The sequence below is a fragment of the Aotus nancymaae genome, unplaced genomic scaffold (genome assembly GCF_030222135.1).
Source record: "Aotus nancymaae isolate 86718 unplaced genomic scaffold, 86718_ANA_hifiasm-v0.15.2.pri h1tg000040l, whole genome shotgun sequence".
Classification (NCBI taxonomy): domain Eukaryota; kingdom Metazoa; phylum Chordata; class Mammalia; order Primates; family Aotidae; genus Aotus; species Aotus nancymaae.
The window spans coordinates 95,401,473-95,428,198 of record NW_026988454.1 but is presented as its reverse complement, the minus strand read 5'-3'; the positions used below and the strand labels follow the sequence as shown (position 1 = coordinate 95,428,198).

The 26,726-nt window shown below is 37.2% G+C and overlaps 1 protein-coding gene across 5 annotated transcripts in view; it reads left to right on the top strand.

Annotated features, from left to right (window-relative positions):
• SMAP1 (small ArfGAP 1) overlaps positions 1-26,726 on the top strand; it is a 200,752-nt gene that overhangs the window by 116,730 nt on the left and 57,296 nt on the right. For 2 of the 5 annotated variants that reach the window (XM_012471863.3, XM_064360923.1), the window contains exons 4-6: positions 4,351-4,426; positions 16,767-16,847; positions 23,074-23,154. In XM_012471863.3, coding sequence (XP_012327286.1) covers positions 4,351-4,426; positions 16,767-16,847; positions 23,074-23,154 — 238 coding nt within the window. The remainder of the gene's footprint in view (positions 1-4,350; positions 4,427-16,766; positions 16,848-23,073; positions 23,155-26,726) is intronic. The other 3 variants (XM_012471864.2, XM_012471867.3, XM_012471865.3) reach the window with 2 other exon arrangements.

Sequence of the window (26,726 nt, the reverse complement as noted above, 5' to 3'; positions counted from 1 at the left end):
GGATAATACCCTGAAGAGTATTTTCCATCTTGGATTCATTCTCTTCGTCACATTCAGGTGCACCTATCAAACGTAGATTAGGTCTTTTCACATAGTCCCATATTTCTTGTTGACTTTGTTCATTCATTTTTACCCTTTTTTCTCTAATCTTGCCTTCTCATTTTATTTCATTAAGTTGATCTTCAACCTCTGATATCCTTTCTTCTGCTTGGTCAATTCAGCTGTTGAAATTTGTGCATGCTTCGCGACGTTCTCATGTTGTATTTTTCAACTCCATCAATTCACTTATATTCCTCTCTAAGTTGTCCATTCTTGTTAGCATTTCGTCAAATCTTTTTTCAATGTTCTTAGTTTCTTTGCATTGGGTTAGAACATGTTCTTTTAGGTCATGGAAGTGTCTTATTACCCACCTTCCGAAGCCTGATTCTGTCATTTCGTCACACTCATTCTCCATCCAGTCTTGTTCCCTTGCTGGTGAGGAGTTGTGATCCCTTGTAGGAGGAGAGGTGTTCTGGTTTCGGGTGTTTTCATCCTTTTTGCGCTGGTTTCTTCCCATCTCTGTGGATTTATCCACGTTTCGTCTTTGTAGTTTCTGACTTTCTGATTGGGTCTCTGAGTGGCCGTCCTGTTTGTTGATGATGAAGTTATTTCTGTTTCTTAGTTTTCCTTCTAACAGTCTGGCCCCTCTGCTGTAGGACTGCTGAGGTCCACTCCAGGCCCTGCTTGCCTGGGGATCACCTGCAGCAGCTGCAGAACAGTAATGGTTGCTACCAGTTTCTTCTTCTGCTTTGTCCCAGAAGGATACCTGCCAAATGTCAGTCTGAGCTCTCCTTTATGAGGTGACTCTTTGGATATAGGGGGGTCAGGGAGCTGCTTGAGGAGACAGTCTGTCCTTTATAGTAGCTCAAGTGCTGAGCTGTGAGCTCTGTTGTTCATTCAGAGCTGCTGGGCAGGTATGTTTAAGTCTGCTGCAGCAGAACTCATAAACCCTTTTTTTCCCAGGTGTTCTGTCCCAGGGAGTTAGGGCTTTATTTATGAGTTTCCGCTGTGCTGCTGCCTTTTTTTTTTTTCAGGGCTGCCCTGCCCAGCAAGGAGACAGCTTAGTCATTGTCTGCCTGCAGAGGCTTCACTGAGCTGCTATGGGCTCCGCCCAGCTGCTGTGTGAACTTCCCTGCAGTCCTGTTTATATGGGTGTAGTTAGAACTGCCTCGGCAATGGTGGCCCGCCTCTGTAATGACGGACTCTCTGAAATGGTGAGTTGCCTCCGCAATGGCAGGCTGCCTCAGCAATGGCAGATTGCCTCTGTAGTGGTGGAGTGCCTCGGTAACGGCGGACGCCCCTCCCGCACAGAGCTGGACCGTCCCAGGTTCAGCTGTGCTTGCTGTGAAACTCTCAACCCAGAGTGTTTCCAATTGCTGTTTTTTTTTGTTTTGTTTTGTTTTGTTTTTGTGGGAGTGGGACCGGCTGAGCCTGATCTCCTGGCTCCCTGCCTCAGAACGTTTTTTTTTTTTTTTTTTTTTTAAATTGAACGGTCAGCTCTCTCCCAGGTGTTATAGTCGCTGTTGAAAAGGCGCCAGGATCTGTGTGATTTCCCATGTGGCGACCCACTGCGCCAGCTGAAACAGTGGCGCTGAGATTCGTGGCGCTTTTTTGCCCCGGAATCTCCTGGCCTGGCTCCGTGTTTCAGTCCCCTTTTCTTCAATCAGATGAGTCAGTGACTCTGCCTTTCTGGAGCTTCCTGGAGCTTCCCGGAGCTCCCTTTGCTGGCTAACAGTGGGGGCCCGGTCCTGTTTTCTCTGCACCAGGAACCGCTATGCCAGGGTGCCGGCAAAACAGTTATGCTGGCAACCCGCGGGGCTCCTCCTGGGAATCTCCTGGTCTGTGGGCGATAAAAATCCGTCTGGAAATGCAGCATCCACTCACCCTCTGCGCTTTCACTGGGAGCTGCAATCCTGAGCTGCTCCTAACCGGCCATATTGGATCTCTCCTCAAGTTTTTTTTTGAGACAAGGTCTCACTCCATTGCCCAGGCTGGAGTGCAGTCATATGGTCATGGTCACTGCAGCCTTGACTTCCCAGGCTCAGGTGATTCTTCCACCTCAGCCTCCTGAGTAGTTGGGACTACAGGCACTACCACACCCAGCTAATTTTTGTATTTTTTTGTAGAGATGGAATTTCGCCATGTTGCCAGGTTGGTCTTGAACTCCTTGGCTCAACCGATCTGTCCATCTCGGCCTCCCAAAATGCTGGGATAACAGGCAAGAGCCATTGTGCCCAGCCAGAAAACTTGTCTTTATAAACAACATCCAATTATTCCTCTAATAAATGCAATGTTTAGGTTTTTTTGTCCACCTTGCATCACTGGCCCACTGTGAGTGCTTTCATAATGCCCCATTTCTTTTAATATCCACCATATACAGCCTCACTGAATGTCTTTGATAGGTTCTTAGAAATCATGACTTTAAGCAAAATGACGTATAATGAAACCAGTTTTACCACAAGCTAGTTGATATAAACAAGAGTTCAATTACTATGGCATATTTCTGGTCACAAATATATCACATTTCTAAATAAAGACCTATAACATGTCTAACATTAAGCTTTAAAATAAATATGAGTTATATAATACATTTAAGGAAGATTAATAAAAACAAGTGAGATAATTATTTACCCAATTTTTAGTGAGTCAGTGAGTGATGGTCGTAGTGGTGGTGAGTCAAATCAAGGAATAAACGTTTGTAAAGCAAAAATTGTAATGAGCACCTCCTACCACTGTGAAGTTAAAAAACGATAACAAATATGATAGACTCACTGAGCACTTTCTTACTACATCATTTATTTATTGTGCATTTGTATGATTATTGTATACTTGATGAATTTCTATTTTACAATAATTTATATTCATTTATTCATTCATTTTTCAACCTGCCTACTCCAAGTTAGGGTTGCTGGTGTCTGGAGCCTGTCCCGGCTGCTCAGGGCACAAGGTGGAACCAACCTTGGACAGGACACCATTCCATTGCAGGGTACACTTACATACACCCACACTCACTCAGACTGGGCCATTTAGACATGTGAATTAACCTAATGTGCATATCTTGGGGATATGAGATGAAACTTGAGTACCCAGAGAAAATCCAAGTAGATGGGGGAAAACTTGCAAAGTCTACACAGATAGTGCCTTTGGCTAGGAATAAATTTTTTGTCTCATCAACATCATAACAAAACAGCATTATTTTGGTATGTGGTCTTTCAGCACTTTCTATTATCTGTTGCCTCAACTGTCAGTTTAAAGGGCTCTTTTTAACTTTTTTTGCATGGTTATTGACTGAAAATGTATTGTATTTCTGCCCAGATAACTTTTCCATTAAATAGAATGATGTCTTAACTTGGGGATCCACAGAGATATTTTATTTCAGTTTAATTAGGTTTTTTTTTTTTTTAAATTCTATGTGTTTTACACATTGTAAAGAATTATCACAAAGGAGTGCTAAGGGTTTACCTGAGTACCAAAGGAGCTCATGTCACTAAAGAGGTTAAGTACCCCTGATGGAAGCATTTCCATTTCAGTGGAATATGATGAGTGGTAAGAGAAGTTATCGATGTCATGTAACTCTAAACACTCAATCCCAGAATAAATTACTCACTCTATTAACAGGGAAGATGAGTCCAGACAACTTCAAGAAATTAAAGAAGACTAACCTTGGCTTTAGCATCTTGATTTTTCCATTTCTGAACTTTGCAAGGCTGAAATTGGCCACTGTTCTTATAATACAGATGGAATCCTATACGATGTGCCCAGAGACAACATTTATAGTGGAAAAGAGCATAGTTATTGAAATCACAAGTGCTTAATCTTTCCAAGTTGCTGATTCTTCATCTGTGATATGGAAATAATAATATGCACATTACTGGGCTGTGGGAGGAATTAAAGGACCCAAAATATGTGCATGTATATAGTACACAATGTCTGGCTCAGTGTGGGTACTTGCATAGATGCTAATGTCTTTACTTATACTAAAAACCCATAGTGAATCTGAATTGAATTTAGAGTTTGGTGGTAGGGGTGATGGTCGTGGTGGTTATGTAGGAATTAAAATTGTCATTTACTTTTCTTTCTAGAATTAGTCTGGATGATTTTCGTTCAGTGAGAAAATTTCCTGAAAGAGGTGGACTTCTTGGGAGAGAGAAAAGTAGGTTACAGAATGTAGTTGCAGAAATAATGTGAGAGAGAGCACAGGTTGAAGAGTAGGAAAATTAAATTTAGAGTCCAACTTTGTGGAGAGGAGTAAATAAAGGGAAGTGTACATGTCACTGAATTTATGCTTTTCCTTAAGTTATCTGTTTTCAGAGCAGTGGAATTTTTCATCAGAGATAAATATGAAAAGAAGAAATACTACGATAAAAATGCTATAGCTATTACAAATGTAAGTAAACCTTCATCTCTCATCAATTGATGTTCGTTGACTAGATCTCAAACTTTTAGCATGCAATACAGCTTTATTTATTGTGAAAATATACTAGTTGCATATATTTACATTTGAATATTGGAAATATTTTTGGTTATATAATGAGCTGTTGCTGAGCAGAACTCTTGATTTAGAAAGGAGCATATTCTAAAGCTAACAACCACTCACTTCACATTTAATTTGGTTAATTTTTGAAATTTGCAAAAAGCTAGAATGTCCCTAGATTCTAGAAATGTATGAAAAAGAAAAAAGGCAAATATATCTTCCTCTAAGGGCTTTCTTTGGTTGGTCCATTGAGACATGAAACCAGTAGCCCAGGAATATATTAAAACATGGCATTTACGTTTGTTATTTGCAGGCATTTTGGTAGTCCTAATAGTTGAGTCTTTACAGTAGTGATCAAATACTGCCATACACCCCATAACGTTTCAGTCAGTGACTGACTGCATATACAACTTTGGTCCTATAAGATTATAATCCTGTATTTTTACTGTACTCTGTGTTTAGATATATTTACATATACAAATACCATTGTGTTAGAATTGCCTACAGTATTCACTACAGTAACATGCTTTACAGGTTTGTAACCTAGGAATAATAGATGTTAGGGTGTTGTACCACCTAGGTTTGTATGAGCACACTCTTAGATGTTTTCACGATGATGGGATCATGCAATGATACATTTCTCAGAATGTATTCCCATTGTTAAATGATGCAGGACTCTATGTATTATCAGCTGTTTCTTTTTAGTTAAATTTTCTCATCCAAGTTAATTATAGTCTAAGGCTAATTGCCTTTATTGTTGAAATCATGTTTTTGGACTATGATTCCTAGATTAATAAGCAAGCTATAAACCAGTTAATCTTTTTGTGAAGTCATCTGTCAAGCAATTTAGAGACAATGGAAATAGATTCATCTCATTTTTTATACAAATGGGTTTCCTATTTTGCCTGTATGCAGAAGCAATATATTAAAAATTCAGTCTAATCCTAATAAAGTTAGGATATTTTAATATGCTATTGTTGGCCATAAAAAAAAATCTTGTTAAAAAAGTTTTTAAGTATCAGCTCAATATGGTGGCTTATTCCTGTAATTCCAGCACTTTGGGAAGCCAAGGTGGAAGGAAGCCAACAGTTTGAGACCAGGCTGGGAAACATAGTGAGACTCCATCTCTTTTTATTAAAAAAATTTTTTTTTTTCAGCTGGGCGTGGTGACTCACTCCTGTAATCCAAGCACATTGGGAGGCCAAGGCAGGTGGATTGGAGACTAGCCTGGCCAACATGGTGAAACCCCGCCTCTACTAAAAATACAAAAATTAGCCCGGTGTGGTAGTGCATGCCTGTAATCCCAGCTCCTTAGAGGCTGAGGCAGGAGAATTGCTTGAAAACAGGAGGCAGAGGTTTCAGTGAGCTGAGATCATACCACTGCATTCCAGTCTGGGCAACAGAGTGAGACTCTATTATTAAAAAAAAAAAAAAAAAAAACTTAAGTTTTCAAGTATCACTAGTGTGTATTTTAGAGCAAAGATATTCTTGTATGTAGCATTTACAGTGGATGTTAGAGAGGAAATCTGTTGAAGGATTGATTAAAAATTGACAGTATTGAGAATTTTCATAATGTCTGTAAAATTAAGGCCACTGTAAACATTGAGGGGGAAAAGGATTAACTTAAAAGTGTAATGTATTTTCATATGCAATCTTAAGAAATCAGTTTATTTTAGAGAACATGCTGTTTTATATTAAACACTTAAAATATCATACATTTTAAAATTATGTATATATATTTTCTTAGCAATAATTAGGAAATTATTTTTACATAGTAATGTATAAAATAGTTTTATTTGGGGATGGTAGCTGTTACTGAGTTGAGTTTCTTTTCCCCCTCAAGGTATAATATTGGTGCGCTTAGTTGTGAGAATTCATTCAAAGGAGACATGCTAGAATAAAATACTTGGAGATTAAATGTGATGATACTTAACACTTTCAAGTGATTTGGTGAAACCTAACAGCTTTGTTTGTTTGTGTCTGTACAGAGAGGGAGAATAAACATGGCATAATGTTAGTATTTGACTAATATTAGTGGTGTTTATAGAGATATTCACTCTATAGTTTTTTTCATTTTTTTTTTGTAGGCTTGAGAGTAAAAATTTTAAGGTAAAAATTTGTTTACCTCAGTATGTACTCCTGAGTTTCTATTACTAATGAAATGAAAATGCAGAAAGATTTGCAAAAATCACAGTAAACCCAATGGAAAATGTATTCCACCTATTCCAATATAAGCAAAATAATAATAAATAAGTTTATATTGTAGCAGGTTTAAACTTTTTTCCTCTTTCATGGTGATCAGTAAGCAAATAACTAATCTTATGTATTACCAAGAATTACATATTTTTATTCAGTGTTTTGTCTTCAGTAATAGATTGAGCACTCATCCAAATAAATTTGGATCACTTATTATGTTCACAGTCTCCTAGGATACTAAAAACAAAGAGAACGTGACTGTTAGAGACATTTATCATAGTGGAGATAGGAACAGATTTTTAAAAATATAAGCACCTTATATCTAAAATTCAAGGAGTTCTAGAGTACCTAAGGGATATCCACAGAGGGACATTTATCATTCCTTCTTTTTTTTTTTTTTTTTTGGCTCTGTCGCCCAGGCTGGAGTGCAGTGGCACAATCTCTGCTCACTGCAACCTCCACCTCTCGGGTTCAAGCGATTCTCCTGCCTCAGCCTCCCGAGTAGCTGGGACTACAAGTGTGCACTGCCATGCCCAGCTAATTTTTGTATTTTTAATAGAGACCAGGTTTCACCATGTTGGCCAGGATGGTCTTGATTTCTTGACCTCGTGATCCACCTGCCTAGGCCTCCCAGAGTGCTGGGATTACAGGCGTGACCCACTGCATGTGGCCGACATTTATCATTTCTTTGTGTTGGGAACATTCAGTATCTTCAAGCTTTTTGAAAATACATACTAAATTATCATTAGCCATATTCATGCTACTATACTGCAGAACACTAGAACTTACTCCTCCTATCTAGCCGTATGTTGCATCTGTTAAAAATTTCTCCCCATCCTTTCTCTCCCTTACCCTTTAATGCCCACAGTTCTTCTGTCTACTTCCATGAGTTCAGTTTTTCTTAGCTCACACAGAAGAGTGAAGATGCGTGGTATTTATCCTTCTGTGCCTGACTTATTTCACTTAGCATAATGGCCCCCAGGGTTATCCATGTTGCTGTGAATGATAGGATTTCATTCTTTTTATGGCTGAATAGTATTCCATTGTGTATATATATCACACTTTACAAATCTGTTCATCTGTTGGTGGAAATTTAATTCTGCATCTTGGCTATTTTGAATAGAGCTGCAGTAAACATGGGGGTTCAGGTATCTCTTTGATAGACTAATTTCATTTTCTTTAGATAAATGCCCTGTAGTGGGATTGCTGGATTATATGGTAATTCTGTTTTTATTTTTTTGGGAAACCTCCATATTGTCCATAGTGGCTGTACTAATTCACATTCCCACCAACAGTGTCTAAGAGTTTGATTTTCTCTGCATCCTTTCCAGTATCTATCATCTTTTTGATAATAAACCATTTTAACTGTGGTTAAGATATCTTATTGTGGTTTTGATTTGCATTTCTCTGATAATTATTGATGTGACCATTTTTTTATATACTTGTTGGCTATTTTCTGTCTTTTGAGAAATGTCTATTTAGATCTTTTGTCTATTAACCTTTGTCTTTTTTTTTTTTTTGCTTTTGAGTTGTTTGATTTCCTTGTATATTATGAATGTTAGTTTCTTGTCAGATGAGTAGTTTGCTAATATTTTCTCTTATTTTACAGATTGTCTCTTCATACTCTGTTAATTGTCTCCTTTGCCATGCAGAAGCTTTTTAGTTAAATGTAGTCCCATTTGTCTATTTTTGGTTGTGTTGCCTGTGCTTTTGAAGTTTTCTTCATAAGATCTTTGCCTAGACCAGTGTTTCCTATGTTTTCTTCTACAAATTTTATAGTGGTGGGTCTTCTATTTAAGTGTTTATTATTAAAAAAATTTTTTTTTTTTGAGAAGCAGTCTCTGTCACCCAGGCAGCAACCTCTGCCTTCTGGGTTCAAGCGATTCTCCTGCCACAGCCTCCCGAGTAGCTGGCATTACAGGTGCATGCCACCAGGCCCAGCTAATATTTGCGTTTTTAGTAGAGATGTGGTTTTGCCATGTTGGCCATTCTGGTTTGAACTCCCGGCCTCAAGTAATCTGCCTGTCTTGGCCTTCCAAAATGCTGGGAATACCGGCATTGAGCCACTGTGCTCACCCAAGTCTTTAATCTATTTTTAATAATTTTTAATTTTTGTGGTTATATAGTAGGTGTATATATTTATGGGATACGTGAGATGTTTTAATACAGGCATGGAATGTGTAAAAATCACATAATGTAAAACGGGATATCTACCTTCATTATCCTTTGTGTCACAAAGGATAATGCGTTGAATATTATGTTGTTATATTGAATAAGAGTGGTGAAAGTAGGTATCCTTGTCTTATTTCTGTTCTTAGAAGAAAAGTTTTCAGCTTTTCCCCATTCAGTATGATGTTAGCTGTGGGTTTGTCATATATGGCCTTTATTATGTTGGGATATGTTCCTTTATGCCTAATTTGTTGAGAAGGTTTATCATGAAGAGATGTTGAATTTTATGAAATTCTTTTTCTGCATCTGTTGAAATGATGTTGTGGTTTTTGTCCTTCATTCTGTTGATGTGATGTGTTACATTTATTGATTTGTGTGTGTTAAGCCATTTGTGCATGCTTGGGGGAAATCCCAGTTGATCATGAGCAGATTGTGTGGGCATATGTAGTGGATGTCACAGGACCCAGATGAGTTAATCCTCAAGCCCCTGGTTGGATTGGGTGGTGGCTGTGGCTAGGTAAGAGGGTTCTTGGCTCCCCAGGTAGAGTATGCCAACAGCAGTGGCAGTCTGAATAGGTCGGTTGTCAGGCCTCTGGGCAGTCCATGCTGGTGTTGGTGGCAACAGCTCTGAGTAGGCCTGTTCTCAGGCATTGAGGAGACCTTTCCAGATTTTGATGGTGGCCATGGGGTGCCTCTAACCAGGCCCTTTCTTGGATCCCTGGGCTGGGTGTGTGGGCAGTGACAGTGATGGAGGCAGGCCATTCCTCAGTCCCCCAGGCAGAATGTGGGGTGGTGGCCAACTGGGCCAGTCAGTTCTCAGGTCCCTGGGCAGCAAGTCCAGGCACTTGTATTGGCATCCCAGGCAATGTATGGGGATACACAATGGCTCTGCTCCTGGAGCGGGCAGAGTCGCTGTCAGTGGTAGCAGCCCCAGGCAGGCGGCTCTCAGGTCTGGGGAGCACATGCTTCAGCTCCTTATGTCCTGGAGCAGACTCCCTGATGTGCTAGACTGCCTCTTCTCCAGGGTGTAGGGGCTCAGATGTCAGGGACATGGCTGCACTGCTGAGTCTAGCTGGTGTTCTGATGCTGAGGCCTTCTGGGCAGGTGTCAAGTGATGTTGGGAGATCCCAGGGATGTCACGATGCTGGGATTATTGGGCTTCAGGGCTGGATGTAGTCTAGGTTTGGCAGTACTCTCAAAATGGCACTGTGCAGTAGCAACTTGGTCACAGTGGGTGGGTGAGACCCAGGATGAATTCTCTCTAGGATAGTGTAGTTGCGTGGACTCCAGGCAGCTCGTTATACTAAGCTCAGGGCTGTGAGGGCTGAAGGACTCTCCCATAGCTAAGATTGCAGGGGCTCTGTTGGGAATCTAGACTGTTAGGGATTTTTGCTTACTTTGCCAACACAATAGGGAGTCCTTCCTGGCTTCTAACCAATCCTGGCTAACTGCATTGCTTCCCTCTCAATGCTGCCATCTTGAATTTTTCTGTCTCAGAGCTTCCTTGACACTTAACTGCTGAGTGCTATTCTCCCCTAGATGCTCTATTCAGTGTGTGATTATCTCCTTGCTGTTTTTAGATCGTATAGTTTTGAGAGCCATGTGGCATCTCAAGCACAAATTAAGGGAAAAGTCTCTAAAAGGGGAAAAATAAAGTTCAGCTAAAGGCAAGAAAAAAGGGTAAATATGTTCCAGGTAGATATGTTTTTTAGTAGAAAGAAGTTTTACTGGGTTGTAGCCTCAAAGAGAAAAATGATACTTTGTTTCTTTCATACCTTCTAAAGCAAGGGGTCCCATCCCCAGGCCACTGCCTGAGCTCCACCTTCTGTCAGACCAGTGGTGGCATTACATTCTCTTAGGAGCATGAACCCTATTGTGAACTGTGCATGTGAGGGATCCAGGTTGTGTGCTCCATATGAGAGTCTATTGCCTGATGATCTGAGATGGAGCTGAAGCAGTGATGCTAGTACTGGGGAGTGGCTACAAATACAGGTTAACATTGGCAGAGATGTTTGACTGCACAGAGACCATGATAAATCAGTTACTTGCAGACTCATATCAAAACCCTATCATTGGTAAGTGACAATTAAGCTGCATCTGATGACAGGCTTTATAGCGGCAAGTGAGTTGATGTACTTCAGTTGTACAGCTGCACCTGGTGGTAGGGTTTAAGTCAGAATCTGACATTTATTTTAGTCCACACATGGCCTGCTCATTATTTGATTTACCACAGTCCTGCCCACAGTCACGGTGAGGGTGTTTGTACACAGAGTGTGTATGCCAGGGGATGGGAATTTTAGTGGCTGTCAGAATTTTGCCTACTATGGTCATAGAGAATGAGTCTACCTCCCTTGTTCTGCCTGAATTCATTGAGTGACAGGGGAAATTTGAAACACTTTGCAGAAATTTGTCCTGTTGGCCAGGCGTGGTGGCTCATATCTGTCATCCCAGCACTTTAGGAGGCTGAATTGGGAGGATCGCTTAAGGTCCAGGAGTTTGAGGCAAGTTTGGGTAACATGACAAGACCCTGTCGCTACAAAAATTTTTTTTAAAAATTAGCTGGGTATGGTGGAGTGTGCCTGTAGTTTCAACTACTCGGGAGGCTGAGGTGGGAGAATTGTTTGAAGCCAGGAGGTTGAGGCTGTAGTGAGCTGTGATCACACTGCTGTACTACAACCTGGGCATCAGAGTAAGACCCTGTTTCAGAAAAGAACAAGAGAAAAAGAGAAATCTGTCCTGTCTGTCCTCCTCTCGCTCACTTACCAGTAGTGAATCACAATGGGAAGCAAAGTATTTTAAGTGAGTTTAGGAGATACAAGAGGACTTAGGTAGATGAGGCTGAACTGCCACATAATTTACTCTTTTTCTCCAGCAGCTTTTCTCTCTTTCCCTGCCCCATCCTGGCTCTGTCTCTCTTCAGCTAATGAGTTGGGTTTAGTGTAAAAGAACATGGTTTCTACTTGTTTTTTTTTGTTACTTCTTTTCATTACCATTTGCTTCCTCTTCTGTGGAATAGGGATGTCATAGTGTCTGAATTTCATAGTATTGCTGCAAGAATTAAGATAAAGTATACTCTATTCTTAGTAGGGTGCCTTGCATATAACTGCTTATAATATAAACTATTATGATGGCAGCAAATGACTGTAAGCAGGTAGATAATTAAGAAAAATGAATACTTGAACTTAATTATAAGACTTTATAGCATGGGAAACATTTTGGCTTGAGTTCTGTTTCATTAATCCCTCCACATTTAAATCAGCTCTTTAATTATGGGATACACCAATATAGCAGGTAAAGGACCTAAATTTTTTTAAGTTTTCCAGAATTCTACATGTTTCTTACTGACTTGGCCAAAGATGTTAAAGTTAAACTGTTAATATTAAGATTTAGGCATCTTCTACACACTTGGTAGCTATGGTTACTTGGTTAAGTTTTCAGTGTCTTTTAACTCTCCTACTGACGAATTTAATTGATGATGTGTTTTATATGGGTTATTTACTAATTTAGTAAATGTGTATATTTTCAGCTTTTTTATCTAAGACATGCCATGGAATGCAAAAGACATTGGAAATCATATATTTAAAATGATTTCTAGACTTCTGAAAAACTTGAACTTCATGGTATACTAAAAGCTTATGAGACAGCCATTTGAGAATTGCTGTGATAAAATTTCCACTTAGAAAACATATCCAGGAATTTCCAAAATGAGATTGAAGTAATCCATTGCCAACAATTAATCTATAAGACATTTTTCAGTGACTGTATCTTTTTCAGTGTTTTGGACTACCAGATTTAATTTTCATGGCATTATTTTGTTTAAAAGGGTGGTAGTAGCAAAGATTTCAAAAAATTCATCAAGAAAATATTAAGCATTATGCTTTATCAGTTACTTCATACCTTTTCAAAGGGTGTTTGTTCACCTTATCCTTGTAGATGGGAGTCAGGAACTTGTTTTGCATGGTCAGTTTTTCTTTTGCATGAGGTAAGTTTATACAATTATACTGTTCTGGGAGTTTTTTCACATATAGGTTACTTTGATGGTGGCCTAAAGAAGAACGTCTGAGCTTAAGAATAATTGAAGGAAGGACTTTTAAATTCATTTTATTTCTGAAGAATGTCTTTACTGGATTCCTACCACATATTATCTCATGGATAGAAGGGGTGGGTGGGAGTTGGGAAAACATTTAAATATGACTACTGAATTCACTGACACCACCAATTTCTAGCAAAATTTTCTAACATCAGAGTCTTATGCTTTATATGTACTAAGAGCCAGTGAAATGGAATTAATATCTAGTTACAGAATTCTAAATTTGAAAGTAAATATGAATAACTTCTATGGGATTTCAGAAAAGTATGTTAGCAAGCCAGTGAACTTTCAAAGAACAGTAATTGCTGAGATTGAGCCTCCTTTTGGTTCTCCCTTTGAGATGCTTTCTTCCTCCTCTTTTACTGTAACAGTTGAATATATTTATTGAGATCTGTTGAATGTCAGGTGCTAAAGATGGTGAACAGAAGAGAAATAATATCTGCTTCAGAGAACTTTGGTTGAACAAAGAATACTGATAAGTAACCAGATCTTTTTAAGACAACATGTGATAACACTTACATAATAGGGAAATATTATAGGAGGTGCTTACTCCAGGCTCTATAAAAAGATAAAGGAATACTTTGAATAATTCCCAGAGGAGGCAGTGTTAACTCAAAATTAAAGGATGGGTAGGAACTAATAAAAGCTTGGGTTTCTGAAGCAGAGGCAAGAGGAAAGGCCCCTAGGGTTCAGAGAAGCAGACTAGAGAACCGAAACCAGAAGGAGTTGTCTCTGGCTGGCCAAAGTGTATATGAATATAGCTAGAGGAGGGAAGAATAGGGAGATAAGGTAGATGACACTGTGGCCTGATTAAGGAATTTGGACTCTGTGGTTGTATAATGTATATAAACTATTCAGGCCTTCTAAGCAGTGATATGTGGTGGTCAGATTTAATTTGAGAATGACATGGTATGGAGAATGGATTTGGAGAGGGCAAGATTTGGGGCAAGGAGACCAGTTAGGAGGACTGATCCAGAAGATGGATATTGGTGATTTCCTACTAGGGTAGTTGGTGGAGGTGGTTAGAAGTGGATGGTTTTGAGAGATTTAGAAAGAAGACTGGAGTACCTAGTTTTTCATGTCTCCATATTTCTTTCCTCCTTTTCACTGTCCTTTTTTCTTCCCTCATCTACCCCTGTGTCTGTACTGTCACTTGCTTCCAGTTGTCAGTATGTTGATTTCTATTTCTTTATTCCTTGCTCACATAATACTATTACCCTGCTAATATGACTTTAAATAATTTTATTAAAATATTCATATATAATAAAAGGTAGATGTTTTAAGGTACTGTTCAATGAGTTTTGACAAATACATATCCCTGTGTAACCACTACCTCCACAATCAAGATACAGAACTTTTCTGTCACTCCAAAAAGTTCCTTTGTGCCCCTTGCTAGTCAGCTCCCAACCATGGCCTTGGTGACTGATCTCGTTTTTTTTTTTAAATCACCATAGATATATTTTCTTTTCTAGAGTTTTATGTGAGTAGTTTCATACACTGTGTACTCTTTTGTGCCTTCTTTCTTCTATTATGTTTCTGATTTGTTATCGATTCACTTGTTCATCTATCCCTTGACTTTTCAAATATCTTTCTTCTTGAATAAGCTTCTGTTTTCTTTCCCGCCTGGAACATAGTATTGAAGCATTTTTCCTTTTTCTTTTTTTTTTTTTGTATTAAAATGTGATGTGCCCCTGTAATCCCAGCTATACAGGAGGCTGAGAGGCAGGAAGTTCGCTTGAACCCAGGAGTTTGAGTCTAGCCTAGGTAACATAGAAGGACTGTTTCAAAAACAGAAAAAAATGCGGTTACAATAAAAACGGTTTTTAATTGAGTTCAGGATTCAAGGTTATTGCTCAAGTGAGTGATGATCTTCACACTGTACTCCAGCCTGGGTGACAAAGTGAGACCCTGTCTGAAAAAAATTTTTTTTTGTTAAATTACTAATATTTATTGATTCGAATTTTATATTCCTGCCACTGAGTTTTACAGGTGGCCAGATCAGCTTATCATCTTCTCAAAAGAAGGATAAGCACTTTTACAATGAATTATCTTGCTAGTTTCTAAGGAATGGTAACTTTTGACATACTCAATGCCCATATTCTCCTTTTATATTTTTGTTCTCCTTTTCATGAACTTTATAATACAGCTCCATTCTTGTTTAAGTGATCTTATGGCTTTTTATTTATTTATTTATTTATTTTTTTGAGACAGAGTCTCACTCTGTTTCCTCAGCTGGAATGCAGTTGTGCGATCTTGGCTCACTGCAACCTCCGCCTCCTAGGTTCACGTGATTCTTCTGCCACAGCCTCCCAAGTAGCTGGGATTACAGTCATAACATGCCTGGCCTGTTTTTGTATTTTTAGTGGAGATGGGGTTCACCATGTTGCCCAAACTGGTCTTAAACTCCTGACCTCAAGTGATCTCCCTACCTCAGCCTCCCAAAGTGTTTTATTCTTATTTTCTAAATAAAGTGGTAATTAAAGATTTCTAGCAAGTATCCAGTAGGACAAACCAGTTTTAAGCCAGGCTATAAGACTCAGCTTTGGCCTTTTTGTTTTTAAATGGAATATCTACATTTTCTTGTGTTGTTTATTTTCTCTCCTGTGTAACTTGTATTAATACTCATTAAGTGGCTAGCTTACACAGTTATAACAGAGCCAATAGCGTGCAAGCAAGGAAAAAAAAATCCCCTAAAGTTTATAGTCTTGTGTTGTGATTCAAGAATTACTGCCATAACTGACTTAATAACAAGCAGATTGAGGGAGAACTTATCATCTTGCAGTGTTATTTTGACATTACATAATGACCTAATCTCTAATAGCACCTTTTAGTTTTAAAAATTCCTCATAGGCACTATTGATATGATAGGACAATATAGAGATGTCAGTTTTATGACCTCAAAGATCTACTATGCATTTTTTAAATGTATTTCAGTTATATTTTGGCAGTAAAGAGAGCAGGAAGATAATGCTTCCATTAAAGTGATCAACTACGCATGTAGAAATTGGGCAGGAAGATGTGTGAAAAAAGCTTTTAGATGAAACCCATTTTTATGTATAAATTGCCTGTGCTGCATATATAACTGTCTCGTAATGCTTTGGGGTAATTCAGCAAGTACAGCACTGGAAATGGTGTTAGCCTGCTGCTCTTAAAGAAGGAAGTGTATAAATTGCTTTATAATAAGTCTGCTGCTCAGCTGTTACATTACATTAATCCACTCTTTTTTCTCTTAGCTTTTTTGTATTTTCTTAAACAGTTGATTAAAATTTTAATTAACTTTTACTATTTCAGCTCCATTTTATTTTTCATTCTTAAAAGTTATTACAAGTAAAAACAAAAACTCATTTTTGCTTTTCTGCTACTTTGGACAGTGTTCCTCATGTTTCAGAGCATTCGTATTTCAATAGTAACATTGACTAAAGATGAACTGTGAGAGAAACTTAATTATTGTCTATAACCAGTTTTAAACTAGGCTTTAAGGCTCAGCTTTGACCTTTTTTTAAAAAGATGGAAGATATTTTAGTATGATTTTATCTGACTACTTTTTAGATTTTATATCCTAGTAAAATCCATTTTAAATCATATATTACTCAGTACTAAAATCTTTCATAAATTTCAAATTGAAATTTTTAAAAAGCAGTACTTCTTTCTTGATGCATTGTTTTCCTTTATTAATATGCCTCTAAGTGCTTCTATATCTCAAAAATATACAGGGTTTTTTTCTTTCCTGTGCCTGTCAATTCTCATTACCTTCTTTCTGTTTTTTTCTTCTCCTCACTTTTCATCTGCACTCTACAGATTTCCTCTTCTGAGGCTCCCCTTCAGCCTTTGGTGTCCTCTCCTTCTCTGCAAGCTGCTGTTGACAAAAATAAATTGGAGGTATGGTAATGTTTTAACCAGCTACATTATGTAGTGTTAAATGGTAAATTAACTTCATTTTGTAGTGTGTCATTTGGGAACACCATAATAGTTGTTTATATTTTGAATGATTCCCTAGAACTAAAACAGCAATTTCCAGAATATTTTTTATACCACAGGTATGATTGAAGAACTCTAAATCTATATTTAATTTTAGAATGACTGATTTATTGGTGCCGTGACTATATCTCAACAGTTAAGAAGCAATCAGTTTTTTGTTGTTGTGCCCATTATTATTTTATACTTATAGGAACTTTAAAAAAAAATCTTTTCTTTCTATGATTCTGTTGTTAAAAGCTTTAGCTTTAGCTAATTTACCGTTAAATACTACATTTAACTTAAAGTTATTGTCAAGTTTCTTTTTTTAAGCAATAGTAGCCATCGCACAAATAAAACGTGTGTGTTATGGGATCATGAGTTCAGAATCATCAATGACAACTGTTAGAATGCATTTCTGGTGGAAGTGGTTAGGGTGCAGATACTACCACTATGTATTTTTAAAGTCATCCCTACAAATATTTGACTCTTTACCTATTTCTTTTTGTTACACTGGCCTTAATAAATTAGTTTGAGGCATTCTTTCAACTATCATTTTTCCCATAGACATGGAATAAATGATAAATGGTTTGCTAGATGTGTGATATACAAAGACAAGATACAGTCCCTGCCCTCCAGGAACTTACAGTCTAAGGCAAGAAAACAGATAACTATATGGCAGTTTATAATACAGTATATTATGGGCTATAATTGATGTATACTCACTATACTGCAGTTAATACAGGAGGCATCATTTGGATACATCTTGAACCCACAACCTCACGTGATCTGCCCACCTTGGTCTCCAAAGTGCTTAGATTACAGGCATGAGCCACCATGCCCGGCCTGGATACATCTTATGCTTTAAATAAGCATTAGATATAAGGAAGGATTAGGAAGCATTCCAAATAGAGAAACCAGCCTGTGAAAAAACATATGGGCAAAGTACTATGTTTGTGGAGTTGCAGGTAGAATGGCATGGCTGAAATACAAGTAGAATGGCAGGGCTCCTCTCTTTCTCGTGAAGGAGTTTGATTCTGAAGGCCCAGGCACTTTAATGATGAGTTGTAAGCATTAGGGAGTGGGTATGGTGTGACAGGATCAGATTTTTATGTTGTAACACTGCTTTACAGGCTCCATGGGGAGTGAATTTTGTGGTGATAGGTGAGGAAAAGACTTGAGAACCTATTATTCTAATCCAAGAATAAAAGGAGGGGAACATGCTCCAAAGTAGGAACAGAGGGAATGAAAAAGAGTGTAATTTTGAGAGATCTTAAGAAGGTATAATTCATGGGGTTTAGCAATTGATGTCTTATGGAGGTGCTTTGGAAAGTCTTGTGACTTTCACTTTTTATCTTGAGCATCTTAGTAGATGATGGTGCCAATTAGTGAGATAAGGATACAAGCTGAAAAGAAGGAACAGGTTTGAGCAGAAAAGGAAAGAGGTGAATTAAAAGTTGGACGTGTTATGTATGAGGTCACTGTGGAACATTGAGGTATTTAGTACATGGTTGGATATACAGGTCTAGGCTTGGGGGAAAGAAGAGGAGAGTAGTGAGTGAGTGAGAGAGAGAGAAAGAGAGCTTAAAAATTTTGGAGACTATGTCTTTATTTATTTATTTATTTTTGAGACAGAGTTTCGCTCTTGTTACCCAGGTTGAAGTGCAATGGCGTGATCTTGGCTCATTGCAACCTCTGCCTCCCAGGTTCAAGCTATCCTCCTGCCTCAGCCTCCTGAGTAGCTGGGATTACAGGCATGCACCACCACACCCGGCTAATTTTGTATTTTTAGTAGAGATGAGACTTCTCCATGTTGGTCAGGCTAGTCTTGAACTCCCAACCTCAGGTGATCCGCCCACCTTGGCTTCCCAAAGTGTTGTGATTACAGGCGTGAGCCACTGCGCCCAGCCCTATGTCTTTATTTAAGTCACTCAAATATAATTTGATTATAATGAACCCAGTATATACTTTCCTCCATCTTATTGGACTTGAATGTTTAACCAGTTTTCTTAAACAGGAGGTCAGCCATTTCACTATGTCACTTGTGCATATAGCTACCAGGTTTCAAGAACTGTTTTAAAATACAAAACACTGTAATATTTTGTTCTTACTGAGAAAATAGTTTAAAACAATGTAGGTTTTCACAGTACTCTTTGATTTTTCGGCAGCTTTTGATTCTATGGATGACAGTCATCTGTGGGTCAAACTGCATGATGAGTTTAGAGCCTGTGCTGTTGATATTACTTCAAAGCCTGTATCCTGATGCCACTGCCAGAATCAGAGTAGGTAATAGCTGTATTTTTACAGCTAAATTCCAGTGTTAAAGAGTATCAGGTCATGCTCTCCCTCTGGCAACTGTAGCTGGTGAATTTTGTTTTTATTTATTTCATATGTGCGCACCAGTCATGGTGATTAGGATGTTAAACTTCTTTTCTACTCATGACACAATGGCATTCTTGAGAAATAACTGTCTTTGCCTGTGCTGGCTGCTCTAACAATATACTATAGATTGAGTAGCTTATAAACAACAAAAATTTATTTCTCATAGTTCTGGAGACTGGAAAGACCAAGATCAAGTCTCCAGCAGGTTCCATATCTTGTGAAGGGCCCACTTTCTGGTTCATAAAACAGTATATCTTTGTGTCCTTATATAGTGGGAAAGGGCAGGAAATCTTTCTGGGGCCTTTTTTTTTTTTGTAAGGGTGTGAATCCTATTCATGAAGGTTTCATCCTTATAACCTAATCACTTCCCAAAGGCCCAACCTCCTAATGCAATCACATTGGGGATTAGATTTTTACATATTAATTTTGGGGTGGACACAAACATTCAGATCATAGCAGTAACTAATAGTTCTGAGAGGTTAGGAAGCAACTCATTCTCAACATATTTTTCTTTATGTTTTTGAGATGAAGTTTTGTTCTTGTTGCCCAGGCTGGAGAGCAATGGCATGGTCTAGGCTCACTACAACCTCTGCCTCACCTGTTCAAGTGATTCTCCTGCCTCAGCCTCCCAAGTAGTTGAGATTACAGGCATCTGCCACCACACCTGGCTAATTTTTGTATTTTTAGTAGAGACAGGGATTCACCATGTTGGTCATCCTGGTCTTGAACTTCTGACCTCAGGTGATCTGCCTGTCTCAGCTTCCCCAAGTGCCTGGATTACAGGCATGAGCCACTATGCCCGGCCTCATTCTCAATATACTAATGAGAATGTTCTATCACATTGCTTTCTGCACCAAAGTTTACTAAAAATATAAGAAAATATTTTATAATATATGTAAGATTTTTGCACATCTTATTTATTTTTTACATATAAAATGGGGATAGTATTACTAACTTCCTAAAGTTGTGAGGATTAAAAGAGCCAAAATAGTGCCTGGCACATAGTAAGGGTTCATAAAGTATTAGCTGTTACTGCAAGAAATAATAACAGCAATAATAAATAGCAAAGCTCCACTGGACCACAGTGAGTAGTGAAACTTGAAAGTTGGGCTCCATAGTCCCTCAGTCCTACCACTAACTTTGATTAACTGTTGCTTTGGGCATTACTTCCTAAAATTTTGTTTCTTCATTTGTAAGATGACAGTAGGTAAAGTTTTTATTTCAGATAGTTGTTGCAAAGATTAAATTAGACAATAAGGTACTTACCACCTGGCCCACAGAAAGCACTTAATAACTGCTTGTCGTGTTTTGGAAATGAAGGTTTTGATTTGGGAAACGGTTGAGTCAGCAATAGGTAATGTTTCTAGTTATCCTTAAAGGGTTACGTCTTCCTTATTTCCAGTATAAAGCCCAGGCACTTGAGTAGATACGAAGATCTTTTTTGAGAAATATCCCAACCTTTTAGATGATTTTCTGTATGTGCTAGACTGTGTTAATATACTTAATTTTCAAGGGAAAATGTCACTTTTGACATAATGCTTATCTGGTAACTAAAGCATATAGATTACTCTTCAGGTTTTAGCACAAGTTCAACTTTATGTTGCCTTTTATCCTGTTTCTGAAAAGCATTATTGAAACAGATAATTTTAGAGAATCCTAGTCTAGGGGGCCTGAGATATAAACTGTCCAGATTCTGGAAATTCTATCCATATATTCTTCTTTTGTTACAAAGCAATATACCAACAGTTAGTTAGCTTTGTCCTCTACTTTCACTTATTGGTGAATTACTATTACAACACCCATTGCCTTTTATTCATGGCTAATAAAAGAAAAGGTTAAAAAGAGAAATGCTTTAGAATTTCCCTGTTCTTAAAATTGCAGTTGAAGACATTGCTTATTCATGTCCCAAATGTGAAGATCTTTGCTATGAATTTCTTTTAAAATTTTGAACTAAGATGAAAGGTTTTCCTTTCCTTTTTTTTTTTATTTTTGGGATGGAGTTTATTGCCCAGGCTGGAGTGCAGTGGTGCGATCTCGGCTCACTGCAACCTCTGCCTCCTGGTTCAAATGATTCTCCTGCCTCAGCTTCCTGAGTAACTGGGATGACAGGCACATGCCATCATGCCTGACTAATTTTTATATTTTTAGTAGAGAGGGGTTTCACCATGTTGGCCAGGATGGTCTGAGTCTTCTAACCTTGTCATCCACTCCCCTCAGCTTCCCGAAGTGCTGGGATTACAGGCATGAGCCACCACACCCAGCCTCCTTTCCTCTTTTTAAAATCACACAGCAAACACTAAAATTATCATATTCATCATGTTTGTGTAGTGCTTTATAGTTTGCAGAGTTGCTTTCTAGGTTCTTAGTGCCTTTTGTTTTTTTAGTACTGAAATGCACATTAAAAATATATATATATATATATGTATACATATATATAGTTAAGTTAATACTCATAGAGACTATCACTGTGTAATGAATATTGAAACTGAATGTTATTAGCACTTTGAAAGCTCCCATGTGACTCTGTTCCTAAATAACCTCATCCCTTCTCCTTAAAGGTAATTAACATCCTGATTTTTATCATCATCATCATCATCATCATCATCATCACTTTTTTGCTTTTTTAAATAGTTTTATACTAGCGTGTACACTCTCAAACATCATACATTTGCCTGTTTTTGAACTTGATATGAATGGTTGCAGAGCCCTTTGAACTTTTATTATTTCTCTCACATTATGATCTAGGATTGCCAGTATTATCTTTCCTGATGTACAAATGGCAAATTTACTCTGACAGAAGTTGCATCAGACACCATTTTAAAGGTATAGGTACAAATGCAGCCTTTAGGTATTTTGACTAAGTTCTGCAAGTTTATCATGCTGCCTTAGGTTCTTCAGGTTATCTTTTCTTTTTTGCTGCCAAGAAACTAAGGCCCAGGTTAATGTTTAGTTGCAGTGGCTTTCCATTCTCAGTTCCTAGTCATCTCTTTCCTCTAGATGCCTCATGAATGCTCTTTGTTTAATCTCTTTTCATTTTCCTCTTTTGGCCCTTAAGATTTATTGTTGATACTTTTAATTCTTAAATTTTTAACATTATATCTAATCTTTATTGGAAATGCAAATTGTGGATATCGTAATGTCATTTATACTTTACCTCTACTGCCTTACACTAGTCGGTTGGATGTGGTCCCCAAGCACTATTTTGAACATTTTTTTCTCAAGAAAATTACTGTATTTGTCCTTTTTTAAAAAGCAAAAACTGTGATGATGGACTGAAGGCATCTTGTGATTAAAAAAAAAAAACTGATTTTATAGTCTTTCCCTTATATTTACCTATTGTAATTTATCTTTGTGTGATAAGGAAGTGTGTTCTATCATTTACTTCACTTTTTTTCTCATTCAAAATTCAACTTAATGATTGCTGTAAGGAAGCCTAACCTAATTAAAGATATAGTGAGAATTTATTGAATGGGGATCTCATTCTTTTTAAAACAACACAAAAGAAACCCTAATATATCAAAGAAGTTCTAAATTGTCTTACCACTGTCTTAATTTTTTAGCAGATATTCTTTAGTGTCATCAACATATAACCTCAATGAGAATAAGAATTTGCTATGTTTACTATTATATTTCAGTAGCATCTAGATATTGTAATTACTGAACATTTCTACCTTTCTCAAATGATGACTCATACTAATAAAAATGAGCCAAAAGTTGCCTTTTTTAAAAAAAATAAGTAAACTTATCAAAACTCTGGGCTATGTTTTAGAAAGAAAAGGAAAAAAAAAAGGAAGAGAAAAAGAGAGAAAAGGAGCCAGAAAAGCCGGCAAAACCACTTGCAACTGAAAAGGTAAAATTCTTTTATTAAAAAAAAAAATTAGGATTACCGTTTTATTTGTATACTTATATATTAGTGACTTTCTGGATATTTACAATATGTAAATAATCGTTCTTTTCAACAACAATTATTAAGTGAGTACTGTGTGCTCAGCATGTCCTTCTAGCTTTTCGTAGATTGTTTGTTATCAGTTATTTATATGTGTGAGTGTAAACCATCTGAGAGTTCTTGGAGACAGGTTTTCTCCTGTGAGTGACATGAAGAATGGTGTTTTTAGCCTTCATACATAATCAGACATAGAAGACTTAGAAGTTTAGAGAGTGAAGAGAACATACCTGAAAGGGAATTCAGAAAAGACTCTGTGCTTAAGGTTAGCTTTTGAGCTACTTCTCAATAGGTGGGATTAAGGTGAAAGACGGGTGCATGTTTAAGAGAATAGCCTGAAAAGAAGGCATGAAAATTTTAAATAAAAAGTGTTTAGAAAAGTAGTGAATTTTATTTATTTATGTATAGAAATTAGTGGAAAAATAAGACCAGAGCAGTAGATTGAACTCAAATGGTAGATGTTTTATTCTTTTTTGGGAGGAAAGGCTGTGAGCAGCACTTTAAATTCTAGAGCAGCTGGTGCCCCTAATTCAGAAGGGTTTTTTGGAAGATTATTTTAGCAGTGGTTTGCACGATAAATGTGATTAGGTGAACTTGAGGTAGTGAGAACCTTGTACGTTGTAAAGGGATTGGTTAAATAATTATGGTGGCTTGGCTTTGAATGCATTTCATCATAAGAACATGGAATCATACTAAGAGAATTGTCACTAAAGGGAACATCCTTGATTTTAGTTGTTGAAATTTTTAAAATCAACTTTATTGAGGCATAAATTGCATACTGCAAAGTGCATCCATTTAAAGTACATAATAGAAGTACTGTATATAAGAAAGAAGATCCATTCTACTGTTGAACATTTGGATTATATGCAGGTTTTACTATTCTAAATAATGCTGCTTTGAAAAACTTTTGTGTATGCAATCTAAGCTTGTATTTTTTTAGGGTGACTTAGGAGTGGAATTTCTGGGTCATGAAGTATGTGCATCTTGAACTTTATTGGATAATATCAAACTTTTTCTCAAAGTGTATACCCAAGGTACTCTTACCATCAAAGTAACCTCACATTCTCTGCAACACATAGTGTTGTCAGAGATTTTAGCATTTGCAATACATTGTATTGTAATGGGATCTCATTAAATTTTTACTGTTCATTTCCTTGATTACAAAAAGAGGCTCAGTGCCTTTTCATGTCTTTTTTGCCTACCTTTTTTCACTATAGCTTCATTTATTTTACATTTAAAAACTGAAAATAAGACAGGCACGTGTTTTTTAAAAAGTGAAACATTATATGGGGTGTGATGGTGCACATATGTAGTCCCCAGCTACTTGGGAGGCTGAGGTGGGAGAATCACTTGAGCCCAGGAGTTTGACAGGTTGCAGTGTGCTATGATCATACCCTGTGAATAGCCACTGCACTTCAGCATGGGTAATATAGCAAGACCCCTTTAAAAAAAATACAAAAGGGAACAGAAAACAAAAATCTTCCTTTTCATAGTCCTCGTTAGGTATTTTGCCTATTTTTCTGTTGGATTGCCTGCTTTTCCTGATTGATTTGTAGCTCCCTATAAACATATATGTACATATAGGAGATACTAGTTTTTTTTCAGTTAAGTGTTTGCAAATACCTTATTTCTTTATTGTGGCTAGTTTTGTTGCTTTTTCTCTTTCTGATTTGTGAATCTGTGATAGAGGGCATCCTTGTCTTATTCCTGACATCAAAGGGAAGGCTTTCAACTTCACCTATGTATGTCACTTTTATCCTTCACAAAAACTACAAGATTTTGTAGTTGGGGGAGATTGGGGAGCTAAAATTCAGGGAAATATGATTTGCCTAGAGTCATGTAGTTTAGTTGGAGAATTCATTGAGTCTGGGTTAGAAAATAAGGGCTTTTATTTTTTAAGGCAGCACAGATTAAACTTATATCTCTTTATGTGTTTGAAAGAAGATGCTTGTTAGGGATTATTTATTCTTGAATCACTTTTTCAAGTCATACATATTTCTATAAGTAATTAAAGCCATTAATTACATTATACACATAGTAATAGCTTAATGAGTGGTTACTTATGAATTTTTTGGGAGTTGGAAGGAACCATATTTATTTAAATCCCTTATTTTCAAAGAAGTATATACTAAATTCTGTAATGTCACTCAGAAGTGACTTGTTCAGTGTTAACAGTTGCTGACAGCTCAGGAATTTGAACCCAGGTCTTCTGGTTTCAAGCTGTGTGTCTGTGTGTGTGTATTTCGATTTGACATACATGTCTTCATGTTCCTTTCTTATTGCAATTTAAAGTGCTGTTGTACATTCTACATAATTTTATAATGAATTATCCAGGCTTCCCTCATTTCATACTATGTGTTTATGTATAATCTTATGCTATGCTAACTAGGGAATTAATAGCTTTCATTGATTTGTTAGTTTCTAGTTAGCAACTTCTTCCTTCTGTAAACTTGCTTTCCTTGAATAGTGCTACTACTTTTGTTTAAACTGTATTTTGTTTATACCTAAGTCTTATTGTGGTTTACATTTTTGTAGTGTTCCAGCATCTATTAATTGGGTCAGTGGGAGCTAGGCTTTTTTTTTCCTAGGAGGAGAAAGGTAAAACCTGAAAATGTAATGAATCAAGTGACTAACAAGGCACTGATATTTAAATAGATAGCTCTCTTTTATGCTTAAGATATACCAGTAGAAAATTGTGTGTAAATTTTGTTTTTTTCTAAAATACTCTGTCATTCATTGGACATTTCTATTTAATTCACTTAGTTTAGATTTATGTACTAGGTTATCTCTCCAGTAATCAATGATCTATAAATATGTTTCTCTAGATGAGGAGTATTCTATTAAAGGAATGTTATATGGGTTCTTTTTCAGTTTAATCAGATTTTAATTTCTCCTGGAAGTTTCCAAGTTTTATAGATTTTCTCAAAGGTTTACGTATCAAAGCATGGAACATGGAAAATAATTCTTTGCTAGGAAAAAAAGTTAAGCCTTTTTAAGGTTATTGCTATTCTTTTTTGGTTATAGTACTATTTATTACAACCTGTTATATATACAGGTGACACTTGAACAATGCTGGAGTTGGGTCCCTGACCCTCGCTGTCCGGTTGAAAATCCTCATACAACAGGATTCCTCAGAAACTTGACCACTAATAATAGCCTGTTGTTGACTGGAAGCCTTACAAATAACATAAACAGTCAATACATATTTTGTATGTTATGTGTATTAGATACTGTTTTCTTACAATAAAGTAAGCTAGAGAAAATAAAATCTTATTAAGAAAATAAGAAGGAAAAGAAAATATATTTAATATTCATTAAGTGGAAGTAGATCATCATAAAGGTTTTTATCCTTATTGTCTTCATGTTGAGTTGACTAACGAGGAAAAAGAAGAGATGGTGCTGGTGTTCCTGTCCCAGAGGTGGCAAAGATGGAAGAAAATAAACATAAAAGTGGACCCACGCAGTTCAAACCCATGTCA